The 23,981-nt window shown below is 42.7% G+C and overlaps 1 protein-coding gene across 1 annotated transcript in view; it reads left to right on the top strand.

Moving 5' to 3' along the window:
* tmem132e (transmembrane protein 132E) overlaps positions 1–23,981 on the top strand; it is an 89,403-nt gene that overhangs the window by 58,882 nt on the left and 6,540 nt on the right. Inside the window, exons 6-7 of the mRNA XM_056441442.1 lie at positions 4,759–4,964; positions 11,111–11,390. Of these exons, the coding sequence (XP_056297417.1) occupies positions 4,759–4,964; positions 11,111–11,390 (486 nt within the window). The remainder of the gene's footprint in view (positions 1–4,758; positions 4,965–11,110; positions 11,391–23,981) is intronic.

Genomic DNA, 23,981 nt, shown 5'->3' with positions numbered 1-23,981 from the left:
CTTGTGTATTAGGCTATGTACACATTAAAGGGTTTAAATCTCGTTTCCAGTTGTTCTTCTCCTGGGTTTTGATCGTATTGCCTCGACTGTTAACATTTACGTCCGAGGCGAAAGGATCTCACACACGGTGTCCCGCCCATTCGTCTGGCGGCCTATCATTCCGAAAGCCCATTAGTTCGCAAACGGTCCCATTAGTCCGACGGACATTATCCCGAAAAGCTAATTTCCCCAAAGATACGTACTGGAGTAGTTGGAGTCCAATGACATATTTGAAGTAAGGTGTGTGTGACGTGTTTGAAATCCCAAAACGCAGCCAATCGGCACAACCGCTCAATTTCTACAACGTCATTCCATAGAATTAGAATTATAGTTTGAAACATGATGAATGTTACACAATGTCTATTTTTTTCGACCAATCGGATCTTTTAAAGCGAGTGAATCTCGAAAAAAATCTTGTTTAATGGATTCATTTACATTTTTAAGTCACTGACGACGAGGCAAATGAAGCCATCAACTGTTTCCAAGGAAGGAGAACCTTCGGAGCTGAGCCGAGTAAACATCTTCTCAAAGATCCTTTACGGTTTCAGGAACAGGCGGCGTACAGATGGCCGCTTAGCAACCATCCTTTTGTTTTTAATTACACCCAAACTGTGTCCCAGCGTTCCAGAACAACAGATCAACGTTCAACCTCAACGCCATTAATCCCACCAACAACAGGCTAATGGGGGGGGGGGGGGGGTCTGGCTCATTTAGCTAACAGAGCTAAATGAAATCTTCGGCTGCACCGCCTTCAATGAGTGCACATCCATCACGTGAAGAAAAGCTAAGACACCATCCCGGTAACTCTAGCCATATGTCAGCTTTCATTTAGAGCTCATTCAAGATGTGTGTTATCCCTAAATGGAACATCCACTTGGCAGAATATCGTGGTAATTAATTCAGCTAATATTTATGAAAATGTCCTGAGCGATTTGCTAAAATATACAGTAGGTGTGCGACAGAGCAGCGAGACTCCTGCCTATAACTTTAGTACACACACACACACACACACACACACACACATGTGAGCTGTATGATAACCATACAAGGTATACTAACCTGTTCCTCTACCCCATGTACCCTCAACCCTATGTTCACTCAACCCTATGTTCACTCAACCCTATGTTCACTCAACCCTATGTTCACTCAACCCTATGTTCCCAAAGCCCTATGTTCCTTCAACCCTATGTTCCTTAACCCTATGTTCCTCTACCCTATGTTCCTTAACCCTATGTTCCTCCACCCTATGTTCCTCAACCCTATGTTCCTCAACCCTATGTTCCTCAACCCTATGTTCCTCAACCCTATGTTCCTCTACCCTATGTTCCTCAACCATATGTTCCTCAACCCTATGTTCCTCTACCCTATGTTCCTCACCCTATGTTCCTCACCCTATGTTCCTTAACCCTATGTTCCTCTACCCTATGTTCCTTAACCCTATGTTCCTCACCCTATGTTCCTCAACCCTATGTTCCTCAACCCTATGTTCCTCAACCCTATGTTCCTTAACCCTATGTTCCTCTACCCTATGTTCCTTAACCCTATGTTCCTCTACCCTATGTTCCTCAACCCTATGTTCCTCCACCCTATGTTCCTCCACCCTATGTTCCTCAACCATATGTTCACTCAACCCTATGTTCCTTAACCCTATGTTCCTCAACCCTATGTTCCTCAACCCTATGTTCCTCCACCCTATGTTCTTTAACCCTATGTTCCTCAACCCTATGTTCCTCTACCCTATGTTCTTTAACCCTATGTTCACTCAACCCTATGTTCCTCAACCCTATGTTCTTTAACCCTATGTTCACTCAACCCTATGTTCCTCAACCCTATGTTCCTCTACCCTATGTTCTTTAACCCTATGTTCCTCAACCCTATGTTCCTCAACCCTATGTTCCTTAACCCTATGTTCACTCAACCCTATGTTCACTCAACCCTATGTTCCTCAACCCTATGTTCCTCTACCCTATGTTCTTTAACCCTATGTTCCTCAACCCTATGTTCCTCTACCCTATGTTCCTTAACCCTATGTTCACTCAACCCTATGTTCACTCAACCCTATGTTCCTCAACCCTATGTTCCTCTACCCTATGTTCTTTAACCCTATGTTCCTCAACCCTATGTTCCTCAACCCTATGTTCCTTAACCCTATGTTCCTCAACCCTATGTTCCTCAACCCTATGTTCCTCTACCCTATGTTCCTCAACCCTATGTTCCTCAACCCTATGTTCCTCGACCCTATGTTCCTTAAAGTCTTTTTTCGCCCTCTGCACCACGTGACCGCGTGGGAAGGAAGCACGCTCACACTATTTGTCCATCCGATCCGTCTCCGCCCAGGCAATCTGCTGGCACCGGGGAGGATGCCACAGCGCATTAGTGGCAGCGTGACGGCGTGCGGCGGCTCCGTGTGTGAAAGCCCTCCTCGGAGAGCCCCCGTGGGGCCCACTGATACCCGCAGTTGCTAACAGCTTTTGACTTGCAATTAGCCGGCCAAGTTTATCAGCGGCAGTAGCCGGAGGAGCTGAAGCGGCACTGCAGCTAGGGCACTTTCTCTGTGTGTGTGTGTGCGTGCTCTTGAACCTCTATACCGGTGGGGACTTCAACCTGCCTGCACACAGACCCATGGGGACCATTTGTGTGTGTGTGTGTGTGTGTGTGTGTGTGGCTTTAGGGTAGAAGTGAGTACACGTCAGGCAGATGTTCTCGACTCTGCACACAGCCAGTGATTAATCAAGGTGGCCAGGGTCATTGTGTCGAGTTACTTCATTCCTCGAGCCTTTTTCTAGCTCGCCTCATAGCGATAAGACGAAACAATAACACACACACACAAAACAGCGGCCGTGGACGCCCATGAAGTCGAGCCCTGTGAAATTGCATTAACGGCAACCAGAGGGAGAAACCACCACCACCACCACCACTCAGGCGAGTGTGCATGGACGGGGGTATTATATTACCCGGACCCTCCTCCCAGCTCTGATGAATCCACAGAGCCCTGAGAAGAACGGCCATCCTGACCTCCATTGGCGGGGGCGGGGTGGGGTGGGGGGATTATGTCCTGTGATTACAATGCCAGCTGCCTCCCACCACTAGATACATTTAAAGGGAGTCTGAGAGCAAAATCCTCCAGTTCCAGTGCACTTAATAATTTAGTGTTTGAGGGGGGACAAGTTTGCATGATAAATGATAATTCAAATGAGAGCTGGGCATTTTCTGACTAGACGGGTGACACCAAAGAATGACCTTGCCAAGACTCAAATTTAGAAAATGTCAATATATTGAATTCATATTCGGTTTCTTTTGTCCCCGTGACACAAATTACAGCACATTAACGCCGCGAATGTCTCGGGCAAATTCATGTTCCACGTAGGTGTTGTGAACTAAAGTTCACGTGAAATGTCACACCGCCGTCAGCCTTCACTGTTCTGAATTATGTGTTTGGCTGAAAGGTTTTGTTGACATATTATGTGTCTGTGTAATTGTTGATAGATCACAGTGGTGGGGTGTGCATGCCTAATTGGCACTGCTGCCATTGCTGTGGGTGCGTAATGTGTTACTGAGGAGCACTAATTTGACTGCACACAGCCAGGAAAGCCTTGTGAGCAACACTGCGTCATCAAAGCTGGAGAGCCGGAGTTCTGTTTTTTAAATTTTTTGTCATGACCAAACACAGCAGCAGCTGATTTCCAATGATTCGCTCCACGTCTGGAGTCAAAACGCCACCGTCGTGTTTGGATTAGATGAAAAAAGCTGCAGAGTCGGCGGTACGCGGCGGAGAAGCACCGAAGGTCTGCAGCGCCGCATATTTCACGGACGCGCCGGGCTCTCTGGGTTTCTGCCAGAGCATGTTTACATGCTGACGTCACTTTATTGTTTCCTCTCAGTCCAACGCTCTGTTTTCAGTCGCTTTCAGCCCCGCTTCCCGAAAATAAAACCCAGTCCGCTCCGATTGGCTCGCGAGAAAAAAATATGTTGCAGCTTCAAATGAGGACGACTGACGTCTCACTGAAGCGTTTGCAGGGACGACGTCACGGTATCCCATTACACATATGCAGAATTACAATTAATAATAATAAAAATAATACATTTCATTTGGAGGCGCCTTTGAAGTCACCCAAGGTCACCTCACAATAAAATAATACAGGATAAAAGATAAAAGCATGAAAGATAGAAACAACATGAAAACAAGTCCAACATTCACACAAGACGGTCCTGATTAATCAATACGAAACTTCAAAAAGAAGTAAACATATAACAGACCATCCATTTGAGTTCTGTCCCGCCAAGCACAACCCGAACGGCACCGGATCAGACGCCGTCCCTCCATCTCTCGCGCCGTCTGAGGTGCCATGTGTAGATAATGCCTCGTATTTCATTGGCTCGTGTTCGAAGCGGTCTTATTTCATCGAGGTACCCGAATGCACGGACTGAAAAAAAGTGAGTTTTCCCTCGTAATTTGTCCCTTCTAACATTTCCTTCCGGACTAAATGAAAGTGTTGGCGAAGATGGTTTATGCGGCCTGAACCTTCACGTCGCCGTCAGACGCCTAAGAGATCCCGGGGTTTTATATTTGCTCTGCTTAAAACGTCAACCTTGAAAATGCTCTGTGATGAATTCGTCAGGCCGCATCCGGCGCCGCCGCCGCGCCGTACATCACCGCACGTCACTCTGCCACCATTAACATATAGACGGTCTCTGACTTCTGACCCTGATCCGTCCTAGGTGTCCATGAATTGTGACTACGTGTTCGTCAACGGGAAGGAGACGCGGGGATCCATGAGCGCGAGGGTGATCTTCAGCTACGAGCACCTGAGCGCGCCGCTGGAGCTGACCGTCTGGGTGCCCAAGCTCCCCCTGCTGGTGGAACTGTCCGACAACAACCTGAGCTTCATCAAAGGCTGGAGGGTTCCCATCCTGCCCGACCGAAGGTGAGGCTCACATCCAAACTGAGAGAGTCGGGAGAACGCTAACGAATGTTAGCGGGAAATTAGCGTATTTGGCTTCTTTTTTTTCTGTTTCCCATCTGTAAAGAATTTGCATCTCCAAAAATCCAAGGTGAACCGTGAACTGTCGATTCATCTCAGCGAACACACTTCCTGCCTCCGCTTGTTCAGTGTGGTTTTCTCGCCTGTTGGGTTCAGCCTCACGGCACCAAATGATTAGATTGAATTGCGAATAACTATTTGGGGCTATAAAAATATATATATTTCCATGTCTCAATGTGAAAAAATAGTTGCATAGTTTCAGTGATCAGGTACTGTAGGTTTCATTAACACCACACCGAGCATGACGCAGCGTCACGTGGGTTTTAGCTAGCTAACGTTGAATCGGGAAAAAAACGGGACACGGGAGGCGACGACGACGCGATCAGTGGAAGCTCGAGAAATATGTGAGGAAAATATGACCATGAGCGCATTAATTATGGACTGGTAATGGTGGGCGGCGATGCAGAATAACAGTGTTTACCTGAGGGGGCGGGACTCAGAAGGTTTTGTGATGACGTCATTTAGCGACCGGCAATAACCGCAGTGCGCGTTAGCCGCGCAGAGCTTAAGCTAGAGGGAGAGCGAATAAATTATTTTAATAATAATCCTATGTTCCGAGGGAGCGTTCCTCTTCCTCGGGATACCTTTTGATAAAAGCCAACACGGCCACACAGCAATTGGTGCGGTATAATTAGGTTTTTTTTCCTTCTTACTTCAGTCCGTGATTACTCCAGAAGTCATTATCCTAAGAGCATGCAACCCCGCCGTGTTCTCTCTCATTCCCCCCCCCCCCCCCCTCTCTCTCTCTCTCTCTGTTACTCACGATTTGATATGTAGTCGCTTGTTTTGCTCCAATTAGATTCTCCGGCTCAGGAGCACAGCAGAAATGAGGCTCTCGAGTGCAAATGTGATCCGCGCGGCTGTCGTGTTTGCGTCGAACCCATCTGAACCCAGTTTAGAAGTCCAAGACACAGACTTAATTTGACTTCTGTGTAAATACACAGAAAGCTTCTTCTTCTTTTTTACGCACGTTGGTTGTATCTTCAGTCAGTCAATATCAGACAGTGGAAGCTTTTGTCAATATAAAAAAATTAATGAGCTGTTTGAAATATGACACTATTGGATGTGGAAAAAGACGGCCCCAGTGGGACGTGAAGATTGACCCCCGACGAAAAAGTGTTCCTGGGCTCTTTTTTTCTTCGATTGAGGAACCCGGACTCGTACAAAAAGTCTTCCATCATTCTCGTCACACGTTGAGCGGCGACAAACAGGCCCACAACCCTCCATTTAGGAGATGTTTAATGGCAGCATTAAAAGTCACGCGGGCGGCGGCTGTCATCACAGCCAACCGAATCCATTCCGACGCGGCCGCAATGCAAACGGCGAATTTAAGGAGTTGTTGAAGAATTAAGGGATCGCAAATGACCTCGTGAGCTTGGGAAAACACATGGCGTGGCAGCTTATTAAAGTAGAATCCTGCGATTGAGGAATCATACTTTATTCTTTACACAAAAGGAACTGTGAAGAATCAAAAAAGAGAACCAAAAAACAACCTCCACAAAGACGAGGATGGATTGTAATTATCTGTAAACTCATATCTCAGATTCATGGTCATTCACGTCATTACATTCAAACAAACCCTGTAAAAACAGTCAAGTATTACATGTTAAACAAACAAAGGTTGAATACCCTGGAAACTATTGGGCTTGGCTGCAAAATATGTTTTCTGAAATGCTTTTATGTAAATAGTGCTTTAATTAGTGAACTATTCATATTAAAAAGCTGTGATTGTGCACCAAGTTACAAAAATCATTAGTAATGTAATTTATGTCAAATCGACATAAATTACGTCAACTACACATTAATTACGTCAAATTGACATTAATTACGTCAACTAGACATTAATTACGTCAAATTGACATAAATTACGTCAAATTGACATCAATTATGTCAAATAGACAGAAATTACGTTACCAATTAATTCAGCCCAAACTACAATCTTTTTCAAGTTATTTTCCTGTAAAAACAGAAGTTTATTTTGAAAAGACAGCGCGTTGCAAGTAACTCATGGAAAGTAGTCGAAAGAAGTGGAAGCAAGACGTCCCAGTTGCTGTATTTCATGAGCTGGGGGGGGGGGGGGGTGCAATAGCTTTCCTGGTGGTTCCTCTAAAGCAAAGGTGTCAAACACGAGGCCCGCAGGCAGAATCCGGCCGACCACGTCATTTTATGTGGCCCCCAACGGCTTGAAAGACACATGATCACCTTTTCTTAGAAGAAATTTCGGAATAATATCCTATCCTATATTTGAAGGTTTCAAATGAATTGGATTTATGTGATAATATCAGAGATATGTTCTTATGCACAATATTTCTACACTCAAATAAACAATAATCACATGCGAAGAGAGTTATTTCACATCATGTTGGGAGTAATTCATACAGAGTTTCATGTCCAACCGGCCCTTGAAGAGGCGGCCATGATGCTGATGTGGCCCACGGTGGAAATGAGTTTGACACCCCTGCTCTAGAGTATTCATCTCTACCGTCCACACGGACGATTTCACCGCAGGTGGAGCTTTTTTCCTACATCTTGCACACTCTCTGTTCTTGTCAAAGGGTCGATGATGCCGAGGCGGCCCGTGAATCACGATGCAACGAGAAGCACATGTATTCGCCGCATTCATCACATTTTCTAATCGGGAATCAATCATCGTCCGCCTTCTTGTTTTGGAGCCGTCGCTTTTAGTAAATTGAGTTTGCTTTCCATGTTAACTAAAAGTAGAGTTTGTCAGTTTATTCTTGATCCCCGACGTGGTGACTGTTTTATTTTGAAAGATTGTATTGTGACCACATCAAACTCTTTGGGGTTATTTTAAATTTCAGATCACCCGAGTCAGAAATTAGATTTAGTGAAAATATGAAAAGCTAAACACCGTGCTCGATATCGATTGAACCAGAATATTTAGTTAAATGAAAACATACATATATTTTTTTATGTTGCCTTTTGGACTTTATAACTGGTGTTTATTTAACGTTTTGTATGCCACCAACAATTATACAAATTATATAATACTAATAGTAGAAGTGTGGCGTGATCTTTATCTGCAACTGTTAAAAAATACAGCTCTGCAAAAAACAACCTGCGTGGAATATAGATTTATAATTCAAGCACCGACTTACTTCATCTTGTGTTTCCTGATTAAGAGGACTCTTCATGGGGGGGATGCATTAATCTAGCCGTGGCATATTGTGAAATACTTTTTTTAAACCCGTAACCCCAATTATGAATCATGTTTAATTTGCAGGCTCATATAGAATTTGTATAGATATACCAATAAGAAGGAATGGGCTGTAATGCGTCGTCGGCCGGTTGCTACGGGTCAAAGAAACTAAATCAGGTTTTCCCCAACCTTGATTTATTTGTCTCTTAACTGTTTTTTTCACCTTTTCCTAAGCCAAACCAAAAAACAAACCACCGTTGCCTAAACAAAACCCCCACAAATTTAATTCATTATTCCATCAGAAATGTACACTTTTGACTAAAAGATGAGGTTTACCTTTTCTTAAGATATCGTACGAACTCTTCACGAGAACGCCTCATAATTTGACAAGACTCAAACCTGAAGTTAAGGACTTGGGATGCACTTGAACCCGCGTGACGACGCTCGAGACACCTTTGGACGTCCGCCATTACCAAAACACACAAGACCACAGCCAACGAGAAGAACGAGCTCGACTGCACGAGGCCGAGAACTCAAATGCACCTCGAACGCCCCGTGACGCTGAACGCCGTCAGACGTTTTTTTTTGCTAAAGCCGCATCATATTTTGTGATTGTTGGAATGAATTATTGTTTTTTCCTTAACTCCGGGCTTCCTCTCGCGAGGGCTCCGGGCTCTTCTTCCTGAACGCGACCTCTAACCCTACCACACTCGTTCCCTCGCCGCCTCCGCAGTCTCTCCATCCCCCACGTTCCTTCCCTTCTGCGACGTGACACATTCTGTGGCGAGGTCTCTCGGCCCTTTTTTTTTTTTTTTGCTAGCCGCAGCAGTAGAATTGCTCACTGGCTGCGTTAGCTGGCAACATCCTCTTAAAAAAAAATTTTTTTTAAAGGAATTGGGCGGGCAGTCCATGTGCACTGGAGCTTCAGCTCGTACGCTCGTATCAAAAACTAATAAGAACAGACAACATTCTTCTGGGGGCAAAAAAACAACTTATTTTCAGGTGCAGACTCGGAAGGTGAACTTTCTATGACCCGAGCGAAGAGTTGGGAACTCTCTGACAAGATGACGAAGAGAGTCTTTTTTTCTCTTCCTCTGCTTTTAACCGAGTGGCTGTGGAGTTAACTCACTCGCCTCGGTACGACGGCCACGACGTGAGCCGAAGCTCCGCCGTCACTCTCGGACCGCGGCGGTTATTCCGTGAGACGCAAATTTCCCTCCTAGCCGACATCGGCTCAGTGGTTTCTGACCTGATGCCGGCTGGAGGGAATGTTGCGTCTCACGGAATAATTTGTTTTTGGGGTTCCAGTTTTTCTTGCGCGGGATCTTCTTGTATAACGTTACTTTTTGAGACGATATTGGATAAAATAATATAATATAAGATTAGATAAAGTTAGAATAGATTAGATAAAATAATGTAAAATAGGGTTAGATTAGATCAAATCAAACGAGACAAGATTAGATTAGTTCAAATAGATGAGATAAAATAATATATAATAAAATTAGATCAAAGTCTATTTGATAAAATAATATATAATAAGGTTAGATTAAATCAATCAAAATCAGATTAGTTAAAATAAGATGAGATAAAATAAGAATAAAAAACATTAGCTCAATTGTGTTATACGTTTGTAACAGTGTGACACGAGAAAACAGTTTTCAGAGTGTATGAAACCCTTTTAAAGTGAAAACTATTTTTAATTCAGATGTTCTCCGATCAAGAATTTTTATTTTTATTTATTTCGACAAAACAACAACAGAAAAAGAAACAACCTCTCTCTTTGAGTAATAGCGACTACTTATTAATCACAATTCATTGTAGTTGTTTCACGTTTTTATTCTGATTATTTGATACATTTCCAATGTGTTTAATTGTACTTTTCAACTGGAAAGATGCATATTGTCTCATAAAAAATATACTAATAATGAATAAATTCAAATTTTTCAAATAATAATCAATTCAGAATCCATATGCGTTATTGTAAGCCCCCAACCCGGCCTGTGTTGCCGCCGGGTTGTCGCAGCGCGGTGATATTTTTTATGCCGCAGGTCTTTTTATCGTTTGTCAGAATGCGTCGGCGCAGGTCGAACTGAAGCTTTGAATCATTGCTCTGAATAACATAAAGCCTGGAGCTCTTCACCTGCCGAGGCCGTCGTCTCCATGGTGTTCACTTCATAGTGGCTTTGCCACCTCGTTCTGTGCCTGAACCGGGGCGCTTCTGCATTGACTCATTTTGTAATATCGCTTAACTTAGCATAGCTACGTTTAGCTTTTTTCTTTTACTTGCCAATATGAATAACAAAATGTTCAACTTTTCTTCAGATGACAAAGTATCCAGTAAAATTCCATCTATATTAAATGGAAATAATGTTTTTAGAAAAGGAAAACACAAAAAGGGGGCGTGGTCATGTATTTGAATTGTCTGATAAATTCCCCCATCGATTCATCTAAATAACCCCTTTTTGGGGAAATTAAATGTTTGTACTTTGAGGAGCTGCTGGCCCTGTGGTTTGAAGAAATAATAACAAATTTTGCCCGGAGCAGACGGCACGCATCGAGATGCAGCAGCTGCTCGGTTTAGAGAAGCGGTCCGGTTTGTGATCGGTTTTAAGCTTTTTAAAATGTTTTTCGGGAGGGTTCTCGATCTCTTCGGGGGGGCAGACTGCAGACGCGTTTGCCCCCCCCGACTTCAGCTTCTCAAGTTTTTCAACTCGTTGCCTCATCTCGCAGGAAACTCTGCTGCCTCAAATATTTGTCACGGGTGGTTCAGGGTAGCAGCTCCTTTTATTTAGCGAGTTAAAAACTATCCATGACTCCATCAGTACATTCTCCATTGCAATTATTCCCCATTTCTTTCCTCCGATCCAAGGAGCACCAGAGACAGCGACGCGGACGACGACGACGACGAGCGCCGGGTGAGCCGGGGCTGCACCCTTCAGTACCAGCGGGCCCTGGTCAAGGTGCTGACCCAGTTCCACACCACGTCCACGGAGGGCACCGACCAGGTCATCACCATGCTGGGGCCCGACTGGCAGGTGGACGTCACGGACCTGGTCCAGGACTCGCTGAAGGTGGGCGACCCCAGGATAGCCGAGCTGGTGGACCGGACGGTGCTGGTGGGTCTGGAGCTGGGAACCACTGTGCTGAAGGTAAACAGAACTTCTTTTTTTATAGATCTTAGAAATTCATTTGAGGGAGTACACTGTTGTAATTATCATGAATGATTGGCTGAACCAGAGGTTGGTATTGGGCGGTCCCGCGGTTTTGGGTCCAGTCCCAGACGCCGTCCCATCTGGACGAGGGACCTTTAACCAATAAATTTTTTCCAAGTCCATTATTATTATTACATTTTTTTAACGACATCTTTTTCTAGCCTTTACGGCTTCGTGGTCCGGGGAGCTCACGCAGTGATTGTGTGCGTCCTTAACCAAAGAATTTCGAAGTAACTCGAGACAATTTAGTTAACTATTTGATTTAGTTTGTTGGATCTGAGTTTCTCCGTGAAGAATCACACAAAACGCCACTTTAAAGTCTTATCTTGTGTTTACCAGAGATGTGTTCAAACGCATATTTCAGCATCAAAAACATATTAGGGGAAGAAACAAAAAGACAGAGCAGTCAAGTAACGATTAAGGGCCGTAAATCCAGCGATGCCTTCCCATTAGCGTTGTGACTGGAGTCATCGAGTGAGAAACGAGGGAAAGACTAGACCAGAGACGAGAGCTGGAGGAATAAATCAGTCCAAAAAAAACCATATACATATACTTCACACGTCGAGTAGACAGCAAAAAAACTGAGCTTTTATAAATCAAGAACGGTCGGACTCGTACATGTTCGTTTTCTCAAAGGCGGTTCCAAACCGGCGGGTTTCACGCGTTCCCAGACCTTGGCAATTATTAAATTTGGCAACGTGAAGCGCCGCCATGAGATCAAGCACAAATCCTTTGAGCAAACATGGCCGACTCCACCCTGAACCGAGCAGGGAATAAATGGTCTGAGCGGCTACTTTAATTTCCACGACTCATAAAGCAAGTTTGACATTACGGCGTTCTGGACTTGTTGCTTGAGGTGATTCTATCGTAAAGGCATGGAAGTGAAATACCTTTTGGCTTACGCAATGCAAACAACACAGACATTTTACATTTCCTAAAGTATTATTTATATTTAGTTTAGTTTATTTTGATCAGCAAAATGTACAAAAATCAAAATTCAGCAAAAGAAGAAAGTGGCTGACCGAAAGCGTCGAGGCTGAAGCTATCAAGCTTATAAGTGCCCTAACCTATAATTTCACGAAAAAACTTATTTCAGAGAACCAAAAAATAAGTATATTCTGCTTTTTGAGAAACCACTTCTCTCAAGTGGAAGAGACCCTCCTTTATGAGTGCGTATAAAAGCGTCGGTCAACGAAGGTTCGGAGGTCTTATGACTCGTTGGCGGCGGTTAACATATTTTATGGGGACGGAGAGAAGTTGCGGTTGGCGAGAGTTTTGATCGCCGTGAAAGATCAAAGAGTTTCGGCCCGTCACAGAAACAATGGCCGCCTGATGGATGCGTCCGACGGCGGCGGGAGAAAAGATACGCTGCCGATCCATCACTTTAAATGTGCCTATAGATCATTCGTAATCTGTTCACGGCTATGAATAATTACACATCCATTTAGCACCAGACGTAATCTGCCCCGCTGACTAGTGGCTATTGCAAATAAGTACATCGCTGTAACATCTCAGAAGAGGGCGAATTGATCCAGAAGAAACGTGCCAGAGCTGATCCTTGAGCTAAGCGCTAACGCTAACCAGCTAACGCCACGGTCGCCATCTTAGTTTAGAGCCATTCGTCCGAGGGTCGGTAACTCAGTGATGTTTCAGGGCAAAACATAATAACTGATCATATCAACGTTTTTGAGTCACTCAGCCGGAATAAATGGAGCCGATATAACTCGTGGAGACGCCATGATGTGTTTCTGTCGTCCAGATTATGAATGAAGGATCGCTGCAGTCTGGTTACAGGTGCATCTGGTCCCGGCGTCACTCCATCATGTCTTAATTCAAGTGAACGTTACGGCTGAAATAGATATGGCACTATCTTATATCATGAGACACGAGTTACGATTCAACATAATTCAATATATTGCGATAAAAAAAAGATAATAATAATAATTTTAGAAAAGCTGACATAGTATTCTACCATATACATAGAATCAGAAGAACAGTGTAGTGTGTTCAACATGTGCATTACTTAGGGGGCACATGTTGTTTGCACATTAAATCAAATGTGACTTTGTCAATCTATGCATGTGAACTATTAATACAAATAAAAAATAGTGTTTACGGTTTCACAAAGCACAATATCGCCATTTTTAATATTTTCTCCAGTCCCTGAGGCCAAACTGAAGCTCACCTACAGCTCAGTTGTCGTCGGTGTAAATCAATGAACAAACTTTTTAAGAAATCCTAAAAAAATTTAAACACTGAAGGAAACTGAAATGAGATCGATTCTTGCCAGATGAATTCATTTTTTAAAACAAATTACAAGCGCGTGACAGTGCTGATATCTCAAAGTTTGCAAATGGATATTTTCATGCAGACGTTTCTGGAAGTGAACTGAGTAAAGATCTCAACAATAGATGTTCAGTGTTTCGGGGGATTTGAATGAGTCTTTGGATTCAGATGATCCACCAGCTCATGAATATGAACACAGGGAAAAGGGGGCCATCTTTTGTTCACTGTGTGCAATTTTCTAGTCGTTTAATTTCTCTCTCTTTGTGAAGACGGTTGAGGATTATTGTGTGAATTATGTGTTCGATTAGATTTGACAGGCCTTTTGAATTGAAGCCCACACAAGTGAATATATGTGCGGTTCTGATCGGTGAAACTCTCCAGATGGCACATCTCCTGTGTGAGCCAGAGGTATCATCTGTGTTGATGTCCTGTGTTTATGTGGCAGAGTTATGACTTTCTGAGTATACGGCAAAACCTGGAGGAGCTCTGGGGGGGGGGGGGCGTTTAATCCAGTGGATTTTTGAACAATAGCCGCTTGTCAAAGTGAGGAGCCGGGATTAAACAGAACTCACTGTTCATTCGCCGAGATTATTTCATTAATATCTGCAAACACGGACCGCCCGTCCAAAGAAACGCAGCAGAGTGGAAATAGATTGGAGTCTAATCGACAGAACGGAAAATTATAGTCTAATATTTACAATATGATGTCAAACTGGAGAGTTTGTAACTCAGCCGCGGATGGAGAGCTAACTTCATCTTTAAAATGTCTTTCATAGAGAAACACAGCAGCAGGGAAGAGACTAGAAATGGCCTCAAAGAATCATGAAACGCCTCCAAAGAGACACAAAAAGACCACTAAGAGACTCACAATGACAATTTAATTAAAAAACTATTTGCAAACGCGCTTATTGCTGCAACAAAGAAATTCCCCGAGTATGAATAAAGTATATCAAATCTAAATCTAAAAATAGCAACAACAAAAAACACACAGACTTAAAACAACAACAGAAAAAAGCAAAAAGAATACAAAGTGGCCAGAAAAAGACTCAAAACAACTACAAAAAGACTCAAAACAACTACAAAGAGACTAAAAACAACTACAAAGAGACTCAAACCAACTACAAAGAGACTCAAAATAACTACAAACACACTCAAAACAACTACAAAGAGACTCAAAATAACTACAAAGTGACTCAAACCAACTACAAAGTGACTCAAACCAACTACAAAGAGACTCAAACCAACTACAAAGTGACACAAAACAACTACAAAGATACTAAAACCAACTACAAAGAGACTCAAATTAACTACAAAGAGACACATAACAACTACAAAGAGACTCTAAACAACTACAAAGAGACTCTAAACAACTACAAAGAGACACAAACAACTACAAAGAGACTCTAAACAACTACAAAGAGACTAAACAACTACAAAGAGACTAAAAACAACTACAAAGAGACTCCAAACAACTACAAAGAGACTCTAAACAACTACAAAGAGACACAAAACAACTACAAAGAGACTAAACAACTACAAAGAGACTCCAAACAACTACAAAGAGACTCTAAACAACTACAAAGAGACACAAAACAACTACGAAGAGACTAAACAACTACAAAGAGACTCCAAACAACTACAAAGAGACTCCAAACAACTACAAAGAGACTCTAAACAACTACAAAGAGACACAAAACAACTACAAAGAGACACGATACCTCAGACAGACGCATAATAACTGTCAAGGGAAACGGAGCCCGCCTACTTCTTAACGAGGGAAGCTGCGTGATTGGCCGAGGGACGGTAAACAGTGTGGGGTCACATTTACGGAAAAAGGTCGTACATCCGTGTTCCATCAGCTCTTGAAGAGAAGGACTCATGTGCTCATCGTTGTTCATCACACCGACGGAAGGCTTGATGAAAAATGTCCGTCATGTCTTTGATGAGCTCAGAACAGATCTGGCAATAACTGTACGGTCACGAACAATAAATGCGCCATGTTTTAGATTTTTTGGCCAGAGCTCTTCGTGAATATCTACTTGCATATTGTTGGAGGACTCTCTGTTATATACTTCATATACGAGCTGAATATTAAATCCATTCTCAAAAAGGTTATAGGAAAACAACCGGGGGCAAAGCCATCAAGGTGAACTCTTTTTATGTGTTTGACTGCGGATGCAATTTAATAGACTATATTAATTCAAGACACCACAGGCAAAAACACTTTTTTTTTTCATGCAGATTTTGAGCTATTTCACTTCCATCACACGTCTTCTTCCAGACGGGGAAAAAGACGCATTTCATTATTTTTGTCTATTCGCGTCTGTAGATTTCGACTAAATTACCCAAATGTCACCGTGACATAACGCCTCAAGAAAACTTAATTATAAAAATTATTATCTTAGTCTGAGTAATGAAGTGGTGAAGTTTCATGGTGATTTCTAATCGTTATTTATTTGCCCCATAGTCTTCAACATGTGTGTAATGTAAGTTTAGTCTTTTTAAAAGCCGTTTTATCTCAATGAGTTTGTTCTCTCTCTCTTTCTCTTTCTACTTACATCCACCATATATTTTACCTGTGGGGTCTCTCCTTAAATTAATTATGTAGTTTTATATCGTACTGCTTAATATTGACTGTTGGCCTTCATCTATAATTCCAAAATGAAGAAAAACATCAATTGTTATTGAATGCACCATGTTTAACTTTACTGTATAAATACTCAGTGTGCTATTTTCTTTATTTTTTCTTATTTACACTCCAAGAGAATTTCAAATGAATCTGTGTTTATATTCCTCAAGAATAAAGATAAAAATGTGACTTTGAATTTTCGCAAAAATGTGAAATGGTTTCACTATGCAGCTGCGGTAATACTGTTTAATAATATTTGTTACTAATCTCCAAATTAGTTGTGCCTGACTCTTCCTGCTGTTGCACTTTGAGGTATAGATTTACTTTACTATAGTAATTACATAACACAACGTCAGTGTCAACTAGTGTTGAAAAAAAAGGTTTCTTTTTATAGAGTAGAATAATAAAAGCATCGTTGAGGATTTTAATTGCCTTTTTGCTGATGCCTGCATTCGCACACATAATGGAGAAAAAGCAGCCCAGAAAAAGGAGAAGAGGATGTGGAGCGAGGCGAGTTCAGTGCACTCACCACTGATCTCCTGCTGGCCTTAAAGGGACAGTACACCCCAACATCTAAACATGTCTCCATGCAGGAACTATAGTTTTTTTATTTATTAAAAAGTCTGGATTATCTTTAGTAACTAACAAATTGTTTCTGGAAAGAGACATTGCTGAGAATTATTTTTAGCTTTATTGGGCACAACAAGCCGAGAGCCACGCGTGATGTTCGTGAAACTCCAAAAATTAGGCAACTCGCACCAAAACAATCCAGATTGACGAATAAGCTCCGCCCACTCCACTGAGTTCAAGTTGACTGATTTCCGCTTGCATCCCGAAGCGAAACAGCGGTTTGCCCCATAAAAAAAAGTGTTTGAAGGGACTAGCGATCGGCCAATCAGCACGAGGGGCGGGACTAACGCCGATGTTGAGCTGTAGGAATCCCAACCGGGAGCTCGGGGGGGGCGGCGGCGCTTGCCACTGACCTGGAGACGTGGAGCACATTCAGCATTCATTACTGTGGAGTGGCGGTGAATCAATATACCCCCCCCCCCCACACACACATTGTTCAATTTGAGTCCGAGTCGCCCAGTGTCCTCTCAGCCGGGAGCTGCTGGCTTTTCATATGTTAATCACCTCCCGCCTTCAGAGGGGGAGAAAGAGTCTCGTGAAGTAAAGAAGAGGAATATATTTACTTCAGGAAAAAAAAAAATCTTCCTCCAGCAGCTCGGTCCCGCGTCCATAATAAGGATTTTCTTTTTTTAAATATACCCTAATGCAAAATTATAATATTTGAAGTTGGCCTGGCTTATTTTTATTTCTTAAAAGTCACATAGACACTGTGTACACTCAACGAGGCTCATATCATCTAACTCACTAAAGACAGAGAACCCAGTGAGGGTGAGGATGAGGATGAGGATGAAGGGTGAGGATGAGGATGAAGAGTGAGGATGAAGGGTGAGGATGAAGATGAAGAGTGAGGATAAAGGGTAAAGGATGAGGGTGAAGGATGAAGAGTAAAGAGTGAAGATAACAATGAAGGGTGAGGAATGAAGATGAAGGGTGAGATTCATATGTTACTATACACTGTGTGTGTGTGTGTCAACAAAAATTATTAGCATAGGTGAGTTTTTAACACTTTAACGTTGGGCGTGAAGCTCCTGTTGGTTCATATGGAAATATAACTAAAGACACATTATCAATAGAACACAGTAAACTAATTAATTAATGAAACTACGGCAGATTCTAGAGATTTAAGTCATTTTTGCTTCCATAACAGAATATTTACTGAACAATACTTTTACTAATATTTCAGGAACCTTGTCATACAAAAAAATATATATTCTTAATCTCAACTGGTGAAGTTTCATGGTGATGTTTATATAAGTTAATGTAGTTTAAACTATTCTGCTGAAGAGTCTTCAAAATGTGTGTAATTTAACTCTATTGTTATTTTCTGGAGGTAAACAAAGAGAAAACCTAAATTAACTTTACTCAATGTTCACGTTTCTCTTTACAAATTATCAAATATTTGATAAGATAATGCAAAAAAAATTACATTTATAGATTTCAGAAAACTTGTAATACAAAAAAAAAACTAAAACCGTCTTAAAGTGGTGATATCTATTAGTTAATGTAGTTTACACTTTTCTTCTGTAGTCTTCAAATGTGTGTAATTTATAATTTAACTTTATTGTTATTTTCTGGAGGTAAACAAAGAGAAACCCTAAACTCCTTCTGTAAAAACCCTAAATGAACCCAGACTTCACCCCATGTTCACATTTCTCGTGTTTTCAAATTAGCAAATATTTGATAAGGTAATGCAAAAAAAATTAATTTACAGATTTCTGAAAACTTGTAATACAAAAAAATAACTTAAAATGTCTTAAAGTGGAATATCTATTAGTCACGTACTTGTGTTCACAGTCGCCCAATGCAAAACTTTCAAATTGAGATGTACCTAAAAGTTCAAAGAGGCTAAATATCCGTGCGTGCGTGCGTGCGTGCGTGCGTGCGTGCGTGCGTGCGTGCGTGCGTGCGTGCGTGCGTGCGTGCGTGCGTGCGTGCGTGCGTGCGTGTGGTGGTATTTAATTTGTAATCATCTCCCGATCGCATGTCTATTCAGCCACGATGGCAACATGGAAATCAGTAACTGGTAAAAAAGAAATTGAGGCAATCTGAGAGAAAATTAAGTGAATTCCAGCACTTAATCAACCATATTTATATATATTTCCATATATTTCCATATATTCATACACACACACTGGAATACATCACAAGCGTCACACGTTGGTAACATCTGGGGGAGGAAGGCTTTCCTCCTGGGCTTTCATTTTTAAATAAGACAAACTTTGCTTTTCGAAGCTGCCGCTCTTCCTGCCGGCGGCGGCGCCCGTCCGCCCCGAGCGGCGCTTTAAAACACGGCGCCGGGAGAATAAATAACCATTTTGTGATGGTTATTTTGAGACGTAGCGGCGTCACAGATGGACCGGCTCTGTGCGACTCGTTTTTTTTCTTCTTTTCGCCCAAATATAAATCGCTTTAAAGTGGCCCGCTTTTTCATTTCAATGAGTGTCTTTTAAGTCCCACAGTGGAGGTGGAGCCGGCTCCCCGGGATCGTGACGCGCTGCAATGTGGATGTATTTCTCCATTTCCACATACACACACACACAAGGGAACCGTGCTCACCAATTCTGAAGACTTGAATGTCTTTTATTATCCTAAAATAACCGTAACACGGAGAGGAGAGCACACCCCCATCTCCATAGACGGAGTTGCAGTAGAGAGGGTCAGCAGCTTCAAGTTCCTCGGCGTGCACATCTCCGAGGACCTCACATGGACCACGCACACCACTCACGTGGTGAAAAGGGCCCAACAACGCCTGTATTTCCTTAGGCGACTGAGGAAATTCAACATGGCCCCCCGCATCCTCAGAACATTCTACACCAGTACCATCGAGAGTGTTCTGACAGGTTGCATCACCGTCTGGTACGGGAACTGCACCGCCCTGGAGCGTAGGGCACTACAGAGGGTGGTGCGGTCGGCACAGTACATCGTTGGAGGTGAGCTTCCCTCCATCCTGGACATATACACCAGGCGGTGCGTGGCCAGGGCCAAACGGATGCTGAAAGACAATAACCACCCCGGCCACAAACTGTTCACCCTTCTACCGTCAGGCAGGCGATACCGCAGTATCAAGTGCCGCACAAACAGACTGAGGGACAGCTTCTTCAGTCAGGCCATCAGGCTGCTGAACAAGGACTGAGACCCTCATTAACACTACACACCAGAACATATTCTGTGAATATCTATGGCCATGGTGTATATTTTATTACATTGTTTATATATATATATATTGTATATATATATTGTATGTATATACATATATATATATATAGTCTCAAAAAAGTGTATATTTTATTACATTGTTTTATATATATATATTGTCATGATGTATATTCTATTACACTGTTTTATATATATATTGTTAATACTTTCTTCTTTTTTGTGTGTGGATATTGTATAGTTTATTCTCATTCTTATTCTTTTTTTAGTCTGCTACTGCTGTCGGGTGTTTTGCACATAAGAATTTCACGAACCGATTATACTTGTATAAAAGGGGATGTGACAATAAAAACTTGAAACTTGAAACTTGAAACTTGAGAACAATACGATTGATTTAACTCGGATAGATCATTATAAATCAGCCAGGACGGCGAGGTAGAAAAGTGACGAGTGCAAAAATCACGCTCGGTGAACTCGAAGCTCGGCTCCGCCCAAACTTTTAAGTCTCATCAATCGCGTCCCACAAATGAATAATTTGTCACTAAATTCAAAGTCTATGGCGACGTGTCCATTTTCAGCCCCGCTGGGCTTCATCGCCGATAACGGTGACGTCACCGGGCGGGATTATCGGCATTTAATGTGCAGCAGCTCCCAACAGTTGAGTGGAAATTAATGTTGTGCCATCTTTTAAACTCACGCGTCACATAAAGGAAAAAATAGTTCATTTAATTTTTTCCCTCTGCATCCGAGCCTCTTTTTCTATTTTTAACACCTACCATAAACCGATATATATATATATATACATACATGTATATATGTATATATAAATATATGTATATCTACATATATATGTAGATATACATATATGTATATATACATATATATGTATATGTTTATAATATAAACATATACATATATGTATACATATGTATGTATATATATATATATATATACATATATGTATGTGTATATATGTATATATTCATATATATATATATGTACTTTGTTTTTTGAAATAGTACTGAGTTTTAGATTTTACTTTATTTATATCCTGGGGGGAATAACTTGAAGCAGTAGCAAATTATTTATTTTTTACAAATATACAATAACATTAAATAGCGGGGCATATTACATTTAAGTACATTTTAAGTGTTAATTTAAGTGTGTACAGTGTATCTATGAAGTATTAGCCTAATGCTATGTTGTTTTTTATAATAGTGCCCTATTAGGTTCCGGTCAGCGGGTCATGTGACCCGATCCGCTCGCCGACCAGAGGATTAATTTCTCTGAACTCTCCCTGAAATCGGAGCCTCGGCGGCTCAGAGAATAAACGGCGGCGATCGTAACCCAGATTGTGTTTCTGCGATCGCATCTCTTTATGTCGCCAGCAGAGGGCCGGCGGGCGCTCTGCGTTGACACAGCCGGTCTCGATTCCGATGGTATTAGATTTAGTTTTTTAGCCGCTTTGGTTTAATTGTCCTGTGAAACCAGCGGCCGGGGAAATCAATCCGAGCCGCAGCCGGCGGGGGATTGATGTCGAGGCGCGTTCTGGAGAGAGAAACTGACTTGTGTTTCTGCTGGAGACGATTCTTTCTGTCTCAATTCTGCCCCCTAAAAAAAGAGAAGAAGAAGAAGAAGAACGGCTCCACAAGCGAAGGCAAAGCTCCCGTCGTCGTGTGATCCATCAAACTTTAAAAGTTCATTCATGCACCTTTACTACCACGCCTTAGGGCAGTGGTTCTCAAATGGTCCGCATTCTGGGTACGTGAAGGCACTCAGGCGTGAGATTTTTTAAAAATCTATTTAAAATTAGCATCCATTCAAAAATCCTTTAAAAATAGTTATTTAATAAATATTCAATAAAACACAAGTGTAAGTTCATAAACTGAATTGTATATTAAGTAGGCAATTTAATTTAATTATCCTAAAAACCCAGTCTCCCCCATATCAGGATGGTTTGACCCAACATGACCCGTCTATCACTGCCAGCTTTTAAACTCAAATCATGAAGTCGTGGTTGAAGCGTAGCAGCAATGCTGCTGAAAACACGGAGGGACAAGTGCCAAAGAAAGCCAAACCAGAGCCGGCAAAATCCCGTCAGTTTTCAGACGACTATGTTTTAATGGGATTTACGTCCACGCAGCGCCGCCGCTCCCATAACGCGCGCTACGCGCTGCGCGTAGGGCACAAAGTCCTGAGGGGGCTCCACAAAATAGAACAAGAGATATATTTAATCGCTCGGCACCCCCCGTTAACACTTCTCGGATCGCATCGCTCTGCCGTGATGCGCGCCGACACATCCGCGCACACTCTCACTAGCAAACCCCCCCCCCCCCCCCGCAGCATCTGCACGGACGCAGCGGCCTCAATGACGGGCAGCGCAAGAGGACTCATAGCGCGCATTAAAAAAGGAAACCCCCGACATGAAGTGGACTCACTGTGTCACACAGGGAAGCGTTGGCGTGCAAGAAAATGAGCCCTGTGTTACATGACGTTTTGAACGACAGCGTCAAAGTGATCAACTTCATAAAGTCAAGGCCACGCAATGCACGCCTGTTTCGCCGCCTCTGTGAAGACATGGGAGCTGAACACACAACACTGCACACAGAAGGACGCTGGCTCTCTCGAGGGAGAATACTCAACCGGCTGTTAACATGTATGACAAGGTGGGTGGCTTCCTGAAGAAAGCAGAGCTGTGGAGAAGGTCCTCTGCAGAGGGAGATTTCACCTGCTTTCCCCAGGTGGATGCTTTTCTCTCTCGTGAGGATGTGGACAGAGCTCCAGTCAAGTCGGTCATCGTGGGACATTTGACCAACGTGATGAAAGATTTTCATTCCTACTTTCCTGACATGGAGGATAAATCTGTACAGCTGGATTGGGTGAGAAACCCATTCCTCTTGTCTGAAGCAAACAGAAGCTACCTGTCACTTATCAGGAAAAACTCCTGGAAGTGTCATCTGACCGTGGCCTCCAGATGAAGTTTGCCACATCCACACTCACACAGTGGTGGGTGTGTGTGAAGCAGGAGCACCCTGACCTGGGACAGAAAGCTTTGGAGCAGCTGCTGCCCTTTGCCTCCACATATGTATGTGAGGCCTCCTTCTCTGCAATGACTGATCAAAACAAAGCAAAGAAACAGACTGTGCCTGGAGAAGAGCTTCATCACAGCAGTGGCCTCCCTGCCACCAAGACTGACAAAGATCCTCAGTGAAGCACAAGCACAAGTTTCTCATTAAAATGTAAATGCTAAAGCATTCAGTTTAATGCAATGTTCATTGTTGACAGTTTAATAAATCCGACACTGATGGCACAGTGCTGTGTATTAGGCCTACTACCTTTTTTTTTACCAAAGATTATTTGCGCTGGTTAGGGGGTACTTGGCTGAAAAAAGTATTTCACAGAGGGTACATCACTGAAAAAAGGTTGAGAACCACTGACTTAGGGATCAGCGGGCATGTGTGTGTGTGTGGGTGGGTGAGAGTGTGAGTGTGAGTGAGTGAGTATGTGAGTGTGTGTGTGTGTGTGTGTGTGTTTGTGTGAGAGTGAGTGTATGAGGGTGTGTGTAAGACTGTGTTTGTGTGTGTGTGAGAGAGAGAGTGAGTGTGTGTGTTTGTGTGAGTGTGTGTGTGTGAGAGAGTGAGTGTGTGTGTGTGTTTGTGTGAGTGTGTGTGTGTGAGAGTGAGTGTGTGAGAGAGAGTGTGAGTGTGTGTGTGAGTGAGTGTATGAGAGTGTGTGAGACTGTGATTGTGTGAGAGAGAGAGAGAGAGAGAGTGAGTTTGTGTGTGTTTGTGTGAGTGTATGAGGGTGTGTGAGACTGTGATTGTGTATGT

Source organism: Pseudoliparis swirei, chromosome 3, assembly GCF_029220125.1.
Source record: "Pseudoliparis swirei isolate HS2019 ecotype Mariana Trench chromosome 3, NWPU_hadal_v1, whole genome shotgun sequence".
Taxonomy (NCBI): Eukaryota; Metazoa; Chordata; class Actinopteri; order Perciformes; family Liparidae; genus Pseudoliparis; species Pseudoliparis swirei.
Note: the sequence above shows the minus strand (reverse complement) of the source record. Positions and strands in the feature narration are given on the sequence as shown.